Source organism: Malania oleifera, chromosome 1 (genome assembly GCF_029873635.1).
Source record: "Malania oleifera isolate guangnan ecotype guangnan chromosome 1, ASM2987363v1, whole genome shotgun sequence".
In the NCBI taxonomy this organism is placed as follows: domain Eukaryota; kingdom Viridiplantae; phylum Streptophyta; class Magnoliopsida; order Santalales; family Ximeniaceae; genus Malania; species Malania oleifera.
Window position 1 is genome coordinate 14,624,644 of NC_080417.1, and position 11,151 is coordinate 14,635,794.

General features: G+C 35.1%; 1 protein-coding gene across 1 annotated transcript; it reads right to left on the reverse strand.

Moving 5' to 3' along the window:
* Positions 1–6,092: 6,092 nt before the first annotated feature.
* LOC131144834 (zingipain-2-like) lies at positions 6,093–9,066 on the reverse strand. Its single transcript, XM_058093721.1, has 4 exons — positions 8,390–9,066; positions 7,084–7,319; positions 6,801–6,941; positions 6,093–6,692 (listed from the first exon to the last, which is right to left on the reverse strand). The coding sequence occupies exons 1-4, from the start codon at positions 8,898–8,900 to the stop codon at positions 6,423–6,425; spliced, it is 1,158 nt and encodes a 385-aa protein (XP_057949704.1). The 5' UTR covers positions 8,901–9,066; the 3' UTR covers positions 6,093–6,422.
* Between the last annotated feature and the right edge of the window lie 2,085 nt (positions 9,067–11,151).

Consider the following 11,151-nt stretch of genomic DNA (forward strand, 5'->3'; position numbering starts at 1 on the left):
GTTAAATAAATTGATTTTATATATTTTAAATAAAAAATACTATTAGTGACAGTTTAGAAATCTCCTCGCTAATAGTCTGTTATTTGTGATGGTTTTCATAAACCGTCACTAATAGCCTATTATTGGTGACAAATTTTCCAAATCATCACGAAAATAGTTAACCAAATTATTTTTATTTTTTTAAATAAAAACACTATTAGTGACGGTTTTCATAAATCGTCACTAATAATAGACTAATAACGATGAATTTTTTGAACTGTCACTAATATAGTTAACTAATTTATTTATATATATATATATATATATATTTTTAAATAAAAACACTATTAGTGACGGTTTTCATAAACCATCACTAATAATAGAATAATAGCGACGAACTTTTGGAACCATCACCAATATAGTTAAATAAATTATTTTTATATTTTTTAAATAAAGAAAATTATTAGTGACGGTTTTATAAACCGTCACTAAGACTAGACTATTAGTGACGATTTTCATAAATCGTCACTAATATTGTTGACTTTTTCTACTAGTATAATATTATTAGTGATAGTTTATTAACTGTCACTAATAAGTGCCTTTTAGTGAAACGTTGAAATTGTCACTAATATCCCAAGAATCATCGTTAATATTTTCCCAAGATAGTTTCCACACAAAAAGTGGTTTCCCGCGATGGTTTGCACGAGAAAACTGATTTTTAGTGATGAAAGTATTAGTGACATTTTGAATTTCGTCACTAAAAGTGCCCTATTAGTGACGATTGTCAAAACTGTTACTAATACTTTAACTATTAGTGAAGGTTTTTTTAGAACCGTCACTAATACTTCTTGTCACTAAAAATCAATTTTCTTGTAGTGTCTTGGTGAAGTCAGTGAGTATAATGCATTTCTCGTGTGACTGACCGCCAAAGGTATCGCTAGATGGGAAAGTTGCAGGTAGGTGTTGCGGTAGAATACTCGGTTGTGAGTGGATGTCCACGGTTGCACTATTCTAGTGATGGAGGATTTAGGCTTTGTGTGATGTTCGGACAATACTCTTTTCTAGGATATAAGAAAGGTGGGTACAAGTTAGGTGATCCTGTGGCATACAAAGGGGTGATCAAGGACATGGTTTTTGGTGATAGAGCCATGGGGCAACGTACTTAGGTAAAGGAAGAGAAACAAATGCCAAAAGACTACAACAACAGTAATCATGTTATTCAGGTGGAGTTAAGGACTCAGGGCAGAAATGCGAGGAGTTCTATCTCGGGTCAACAGTATCACAGTATGAATGAACATGTGATGCAGGTGAAGCAACAAACTCAGGGCAAAGATGATTGTTGTCATGTTGCAAGGAGTTTTAGCTTCGGAGACCAGTAGAATCATAGTGGGACCATGTGCACTATTAGACCACCACTCAAATATAAATTTGGCATTCCGACGTTTTATGTATTCATTACTTCTAGAAGCAAGGTTTTTACTATTTTTCAAGTTGTAATGCATGGCAAAGGGAAAAATAGAAGAATAAATGTTATGGTAGAGAAAATGGATGTATTACATATGTACCAGGTGTGTGAGTTGGTGAGACTTCCAGTGTGAAAGAGGGTGATAGTATGTAGTGGAGTGATGTATCTGTTTTGTGTGAATGACATGCTATTGGTTGGAAAGGCTTTAATTGAGGCTAATCAGTTAAGAACTCTACTAAAAAGTTTTGATATGAATGTGTTGGATATACCCAAGATAAGTCTTGGTTTGTTGATTCACATAGACAAAACAATAGGGAGATTAGTGTTATCTTAGGGTGGTTTTAAGGATAGAGCTATAGGGAGATTGGTATTATCTCAGGGTGACTTTATGGATGGAATCGCAGGGAGACTTTGTTTTCTGTCTATAGGGGGTTCTGTGGACAATTAACATGGAATGTCTACCGCTCGGAACCTAAGGACGGGTTGTGATGTTCGGGATATGTCAAAGGTTCCCTATAATTGTGTAATGGGGTGTTTCAATAGGCAGCATAGTGAATCATTAGTTGTTAGTTTTGTTGAAGACTATGCAAGCGACTTTTGTGATAGAAGGCTTGCAGTAATGTTTGTGTTTTCTGTTGTGGAAAGGTTTTTTTTGGAAGCTTAGGGCATCTACAACTATATCAGGGTTGATGGTCGAAGCTGAAACTGCCATTGGCAAGTTCAAGTGGCATTGCTTGGACTTGGCGTTTGTCTCCAAGTGCTAGAAAGGTAGACAAACGCAACCAAACATTCTAAGTTTGATGCAAGGTGATATGCTTACCCCCCAAAGTTGATGTAGGACAAGATACGGTGACCTAATCCTACCAATTTTCAACCCTCACAAGCAAGCATACACACTCAAACACTTTAAATTAAGAATTCAGTTAATCAACATAAACACATAAACCATGTTATATTTCACATGTTCCAGGATTTTGAATAGGTGTAATATGTTGTTCAGATTAAGTCTCAATTGATTCTTTCATAAAGATATTAAGTTAAATGCGAACAGATGTTACTTCAATATTTCAAGAATAAAATTCTAAGCTTAGCAAGAAATATTCCCATAAGTGATTTTAAAGCTAGCAAGTATCAATACAGAATTCTAATAGCTTAGATGTGATCTTTAACATGGATGTTCAGAATTTCAAGCATAGGCTTACACAAGGTTAATAAAAAACTCAAACAACGTGAAATAATATTGAAATTTCAAAATCTGGGTCACTACAGTCTACTATGGATCAAGGGTCAGTCGCTTGAAGAATTTAAAAACATATTTATGGAGTGGCAGTGTTGGGTCAGTTGACTGACAAAAGGACCTCAGTCGACTGATTGAGATTTCAGACAAAATACCAAAAGTCAGTATAAGGTCAATTGACTGACCATTAGGGTTAGTTGACTGACTTGCTACGGGATTGAATGAAAATGAAAGGATTCAAGGTTGTTTCTCAACGAATACTTAAGGAACTTTAAACAAATGTTCTCAATCAATTTTAGGTTGGTTTAAGAAGAATCTTACCAAGGTAAATCGTTGAATGGCTCAGTTTGATTGACACAAATTCAGATTATACCTTTGAAATTCCTTAATTAAGCTTTGAAGTTGTAATGAAGCTGCTGTATACTTGGGATGCTCCAAGAAAATACGGAAATCACCACGAACTTTGAAGAATGCCTTCACGATTTCCTCCACAAGCAGTTAGAACTCTTCTAGAGTCCTTTGTGCACACTTTGATATATTGATGGAGGACGTGTGGATTATGGATGGATGATGGATGGAGGACGTGAATGATGGAAATGAATGGTATCGCTGGATAGATATTGGTCTCATACCAACTGATCTTCGGGAAGAACGAATGTAGCCTCTCGCTACTCAATCACAAGGATCGGAACAAGCTTAGACAAGCTCATGAAGACAAAGTCTTTAACTGAAATTCAATATTACTTAACTCTTACTACTATTACAACAATTACAATGGAGAAATATATAGACTTGACATGGGGAAGGGGATAAACACAACATTAGCTAACTTAAGTTAGCATAGGGGACAAAATAAATAAAAATTACAACTCTCAACAAAACTCACAACTTTCAAACATAATAAAGACACCTATTTTCTAAACACAATAATAACTAAACACAACTTACAAGACACTGCACATGCAAGCAAGATGTCTTGCAAGGCTACATATTAAATGTAACAAAGTCAATAGTCAAAGGGGGAGGCCCAATAGTGTGGGGCACAATGGAACCATGTGGGGGCCCACAAGACCATGTGGGGCCCACAAGGGGTCTTGATCTCGGATTTGCTTCGACATCTCTACTGGGGTCTTTCTCACACTAAACGTCTTCTAGATACTCCATGAATTCCTACAAAGCAACGAACAAAAAGGCATCTAGAGTTCTTCCATGTGTTAGCATGTCGGTGAAGGAAATGTGGACTTTTGGAGGTCGTCCATGCGTCGTAACATCTGCAAAATAAATGTGGACATCTTAAGGCCATCCACATGTCATAATATCTTAAAATGTCATGGGCAACATATGTCGATCCCCATCAAAGTTCAAGGTGGAGCAATCAGATATGTTTTTCAGGTTCTCCTAACGGGTATATAATCGTCAAGGTGAAGATTGTTGTATTTGTGTGTGACTCTTATACTTAGTGGGCCTCATTAACAAAAGAAGAAAAACATATGTATTTGAAGTCTTGTGTAGTGTAGCAAAGACTCGTCGACGAGTGTGTCCCACTCGTCAACGAGTAGATATCGAGAGACCTAAAAATTCAGAGGTTATGAGATATTGAGAGCAGGAAAGTTAGAAATCAAAAACTAGTCAACAAGTGGCCATAATAGTCAACAAGTGGCCTTCTTTCTCTCGTCGACGAGTGCTCATGGGCTGCAACAAGGAATTAAAATTTTGAATTAGAACGTTGGGGTAGTTGGGTATTTGGTGGGAAACCTCCGAGGGGTTGTTAAAAATATATTTTTCTGGACATATCGAGAAGTGAGATGGTGAGAGAAGGAGAGAAGATTATTGTATACTATTGTAGAGTGTACCTTTGATTTTCATGGTGAAACTATTGTCGATTTGTCTCGTGAATGTAGGCTTTGCTGAACCACGCAATTTGTGGTATCGTTGCTTTTATCTTTACTTTCTTTATATTGTTATGGTTGTGGAAGTATTCTCTTTTTCATCATTTAGATTATTGCAAGTGTATATTTGATTCTTTACAACAATATTGTTATTCCGCTGTGCATTGTTTGAGGGGCGTTAATTTCACAAGAAACTAAATGATATTCAATACACATGTCTCATTTTTCTATTTAAGTTTTTCAAACTTCTCCTTTCTCATCCTTGTTTGTTATTATCAAAAAGAATTGGGAGAAGAAATTCTCTCATAAATCATAATTATTCAAAATTTTAATATTAATTAATAAGATATGCAATGTACTCAACATTGACATGGTATCCTTCTAAACTAGTCCATACAAATTTAAATTTTAATATAATTTTACAATAAACATTTCAATATAACAAATTCGTAGTTTCATGAAAAACATTGTCACAAGTCACCATTTCTTAAAATATTTCAAATAAATTAATCAAATTTCACAAATTTTATATTATATCAATGCATAAATAGTCAAAAGTTGAATGGCACAATGTTTTCATTCAAGCCCACACACATTCTTTTTCTACAAACCGAATTTTATTGGAAAGAACATTTTATGGGAAATCAAAACACAAGTTAAAACAAATTTTTTTTAAATAATCTAAGATGAAACTTTGGGCTAAAAATTATTCTAAATTTAGAAAATTCGAATTCAAAAACTCAGGTAGTGTCATTTCTAAACAAAATTAAGTTCTAAATAAAGGGTATTATTTTTTGTAATTGATTTGATCTTCCTTTTGTATCCATATTCTCTTAATACGAACATATATATATATATATATATATATATATATATATATATATATATATATTTCTTAGATTGAGCAAAGCGTAAGAGCAATATTCATTTCTATCTCAAAGATTGCATATCACAAAAGGACTAGCAGGTTGGGTAGATTTTATAAATAAATTTTATAAGAATATTATTTTTTACCGTGATTGTTCCTAATACTGAATTTTGCAAAAAACACATCTTTAACTCACTAAAATTTTGTCTAAATTCTCATTTTCTTGAGTAAATTTTGAAAGCACATAATTAAAATTCTCAACTTTCATTCTAATATGCAGTCATTAATTAATAGGAATTTAGTATCATTGAGTCCAGAGTCCAGTCCAATGGTGACAACCAAAACAAGTACACCCTTATAAGTTCACCATACTTGAAAAACGAGAAAACTACTTTTCGAAACCTGAACCAATTAACTCCATCTTATTTTGATTTTAATTTGTGTAAATTTGGACAAAACAGAATATAATTTTATATTATATTTTATTCAAATTCAAAATCAAGTTTATATCTCCAAAATTTCCATGAAATAAAAAAGTAATACTAATTCCTCGTGCAGATTGCTTGACACAGCTATTAGAAGATGAAGAAGAAAGCCAATGAAGCCTCACAGATTCACTGATTAAGATTTTTGACTCATTACACGAATCACAAATGAAAGAACAAACACATTTTATTTCTGCTGTTCTGAAGATCTAGAGGGCCAAACGGCCAGGGAGTGGATTCAAATAACTGAAGTAACACAGTAATTGAAAAAACAGGGCAACAACATACGTAGAAGGATCCTACAAACAGTCAGCAAATGGTTAATTGCTAGGATACACAAGAGATTGTTGATTTTCAACCTGGGTAATTTCAAGTTGAATTGTTTTTTATTTTATTCACGACTGCACGATCATGATTAATGTTTATATAAATAATTTAAAACAAGAAGAGCGTGAAACGATATCTTCAGTGGCTTTTCTTCGAACAGCTTCTGGGCATTTCAAGCACTGCTGCTCTTGGCATAGACCCCGTAGGTAGAAGGGTTTTGGGTGGTGTTTCTCTTCGTGGGGTAGGAGGGCTGCATTGCGATGCCGCACTTGCCGAAGGAATTCTCGGCCAGATTGCGCTGCATCCTTATGTAACCAGTCTCGCCCCAGCCGGCGCCCCATGAGTTCCTCACTATCCAGTAATCCTTCCCATTTTCCGTGCCATACCCAACCGCCGCCACCCCATGGTCCAGCTCTGTTCCGCATTCCCCCGTGAATACCCCCTGCTCCAGTTATTGCAGTTACAAAATTAATGAAATTAAAAGCAGAGTCTCCAAAATCCCCAAAGATTTATCGAACAAATTGCTTCCTACAAGTTTTTGACACATTACCGAATCGTAGAGTTGGAAAGCACGGCCGCCGGCATTAATGGCGACGCTAACGGGTTGATTTGCCACTGCCTTCTTCAGGGACTTCTCGTCAAATGGGGGAACATCTTCAAACCCATCAATGCTTGCTGCCTTCGCACGCATCTGCAATTTTTATTCAAAAAATTAAGCAAGAACGCCCAATTAAACTCCAGTTATGCTCGTGAAATGATGACAAAAGAAGACCTTTTTTTTTTGTTTGTTTTGTTTTTTCAAATATGCATGAGGAAAGTGATAATGTACTGACGAGAGACTCATCGCAGCTGCCGTCGGCGGCGGTGTAAGGGTAGTTCTGTTCGGTGTTGATGCCGCCGTTGCCGATGATGAATTCGAAAGCGTAGTCCATGACGCCTCCATTGCATCCCGAGTTGTACAGTGTGTCACAGTCGACGAGCTCTTGCTCGGATAGAGAGACTAGTTTGCCAGTGACGATCTGGTTGATGCCTTCCACTGCTGCGATTGTTGAGAATGCCCAGCAACTCCCTGTGTACACCATATTACTTAATTTTAATAAATTGATTGAAGTGCCCTTATGTGTCTTTGTAAATATATGTAAATGTTGCTATTTTATATTTATATACTTTTTAGCTCTTTTTTGCTAGAAATTAACGGACACATAAAGTGTATGTACCATAATTTTCTCATTTGCATGTATTTTAATTAAATTAGACCATTTTTTTTTATACATGCATCCAAAATGTCTAATAATTTCTCCTTTTTGACAGCTGGCAATGTCTAATCACTTGAGGCCAAGATTTTGGCCAATTCCGATAGAGTATGTTATTTAGTGAGTACAATTGAATTATAAAAGGAGAGAAATCAAATTTAATTTTTAGGGTTTGGATAAGTAAGACAAGTTTTATTTACTAAAAATTCTGAAATAATTTATATATAAGTTAAAAGACACTCACAAGTTAGATAAAAAGATAGAGATCTATTCTAAAATTTTAAAAATATCATGAAATCTTCTTAAAATTTGATAAAAAGACATAAACTTTTCCTAAAAAAACTTATTTTTTCATAAAATATAAAAGAATGTTTGTATTTTTTTTAAAAAAATCTCAGGTTCTTGAAATTTTTGAAACTTCAATTAAGATTATTATTATTTTTTTTTATTATTATCAAACTTCAAGGAATGTTTACAACTTTTGTCTTACGTATATATATAAAATATGTAATGTTGATGATGAATTATTGGTTAGGAAAATGCACATGTTACCAATGCTTCCAAATAAGTTCAACCAATAGTCTTTCTGGACGGTTTAACTGAAAGTCCAATAACCTATGGTCTACCTACCAGCCTTTCACCACCTACACTTAAAAGCCCCCGACCTGTTGAATAATTTTTTTTTCCACTTTAATGTTGCTTAAATGTCTATTTCTTTCTCCAACCCAAATTACAAATTAAATTACAAAATAAGCAAGAATGGCAACGCATACCAACATCTAAATTACCAAAAAAAAAAAAAATCTAATTTAAAAGAAAGATAATACAAAAGCAAATGAAAAAAAAAAATCAGAAAATTAACATAAAAGCAAAAAAGAAAACGAACCGCATTGTCCTTGGTCTTTAACCGGATTAACAGCTCCCTTCGCCCTCCAATCCACAGATTCCGGCAACTCGTCTCCGGCCCGGAAAGCGTACCGGCTGCTGCTGGAGCCCCTGGACTTGGCAAAGCTGCGCATATAATTGCCACCCAAGTACATGGACCGGAACTCCTCGTTGGTGAGGTCGGCGAACCGGTTCAACCCCACCTTGTAGGACCGGTTCAAGGCGTTGTGCTCCTCAATGAACCTCAAGTTGTCCTTAAAAATCTGAAACCTCTCCTGCTTCTCTCCCAGCCCGTTATACGTTTTCCGGTGGTCGGCTAGCCACCGCTCGTAGATGCCCATCACCTCCTCCTCCGTTCTCTCCGACGAGCCGCCGCTCATGTGGTGGCTGTCGTAGGTGATGATGGACATGTCCACGGCGGACGAGAGGGTGAAAAAGAGAAAGAAGAGGGCAGCCATTGCCATGGCTGACGAAGAAGAAGAAGAGGAAGAAGATCTGTAGGGACTCATCATAACTGTAACTATATATGTATGAAGTTTATGATGAATGAATGAATGAATTGAATTGAATTGAATTGAAGGGTGTGGGTTATTTATAGGTCCAAATTATAATATAAAAACTCGGGTCTGTATATTAATGTTTGTACGGGAAGTCATGTATAACTTTATGGTAATTCCCGCAACAGGAAGGGGCCTGGTACGTCTTTCATGGGCCGGGACACAGATCCAATAAGGCTTTGCCACGTTGAATTTGTTGATTTTTTTTGGCCTTTTTGTTTCCCATGCCAAAAAAAAAAAAAAAAAAATCCTCTTCGAGGACCACTATGTTTCTCTTGCCAAACCCTTTCGGTTCGAAATCACGCCAAGTAGTGTAGTACGTATATTCGATCAAACTACAAATAGACTTTATTTGATTACTAATTACTTAGTATGATTTCATTGGTGACCGGAGTACCATAAAAATTTACTATACCTATATTATAAAAATGAGACGTCTAATTTCTTGTCTCGTATTTGTACTGCAAAAATAATTACTTTTATTTTATTTATCATTTTCAAGAATATAAAAAATGACAATCCTATATACAAAGTCCCACATATATGGCCATATTTTTTTTAATTAGCGGATTATTATTGTCTTAAGTGAAAAAGCTCTGTGTCTTTTCCAAATAAAGGGTGTTCATTAAAAACTATCTCTTTGTTTATGAGGCCATTTCAATTAAAATTAAATATTACAAAAATGATAATTTATTAATAAGGAAGGGGAGACCAAATGATTCTTGGTTTTGGAAATCAATTATGGCTACCATTTCAAAAGTTATGGATAATGTTAAAATTTTGGTGAAAGGTGGAAAATCATCTTTTTCGTTCGATAAGTGGCTGTCATCAGACCCGTTATCTATAAGCACTAAAGATATTTTGAACAAGAAACTGTGTATTAAGGATTGTTAGCTGAATAATAATTGGAACTCTGATTTAGTACTAGAATTGGTTGGTGCGGATAAAATAATGGAAATTTTGGACCAGGTGCCGGTTGGTAAAAGTGGGCAGGATATTTTTGTCCGGAAGCCTGCCCCTGACGATAATTTTTCTACAAAAACGGCTTGAGAGGCAGTGAGGAGTAGAAATGATAATTTTGTGTGGAATGACTGGTTTTGACATTTTTTATTGTCCAGAAGAATCTCAATGTGTTTATGGAGAGTCTGGTTTAGATGCTTGGTTGTAGATAATAAAATTCAGGCCAAAGGAATATCGATGATTTCGACTTGTGATTGCTGCGTTCAGAGAAGTCAGGAAAACATTGATCATATTCTTTCTTTAGGTGAGCTGGTTTCAGAGGTTTGGCATTGGGCTAGTGTGGCATTGAGGATTCCTTTCTAACGATCCATTTCCTGGAAAAATAAAATGGCAAATTGGTTCCACTATACTCAATAATCGTCCATTAAAAGTATTTTAATCAGGCTGATTTCGTGTTTGATAATGTGATGCCTCTGGAATCGAAAATGTAAAGCTAGAATGGGAGGAGTTTATCAAAGTACAGATAAGATGTGAAAAATTGTTCGATTCTAGGTTAGTTTTATTGCTGAGAGCACAAATTCTTTTCAAAAATTGAAGAATTCGGACATTAAGATTTTGAATGAGTTTCAAATTAAGCATCAGGGAGTTTGCGACAGACTTGAAAAAATTATTTCGTGGGTTAAATCTCCAATAGGGTGGATAAAACTTAATTGTGATTGGAGTTGTAAGGGCAATCCGAGTACTTCAGAAGGTGGATGAATTATTCGGGATTGCCATGACATGGTAAAAGTGACTTTTTCAAATTATTTTGGCAATAATATGAATAATAGTGTGAAATTAAAAGCAATCAAAAAAGGAATTCGTTTATACAAATGTTTGCGTTATTTTAATGTGATTATTAAAAGTGACTCGCGAATTATAGTTGATTGGCTTTGAAAAGGTAGATGTACTTTGTGATATCTTTGGAATTTTTAGGAGGAGCTCATGGTGGAGTTAGAATGAGTGAACGTCATGGTGATGCATCAATATAGGAAAGACAATAGTGCGACTGATTTTCTTACTTAAGAAGGAGAAATGAGAAAAAAGTATAATTTACGAAAAACAATACCTTCTACCACATTATCTGAAAGGTACTCTTCAGATGGATAGGTGGGGTCTCATTTCCATTCGTCATTAGTTCAACTCTAGAGTTTCGTTTGATATATTTTTATTTGATTTTGGTTGTATTTATGTTTCTATCTTCTTT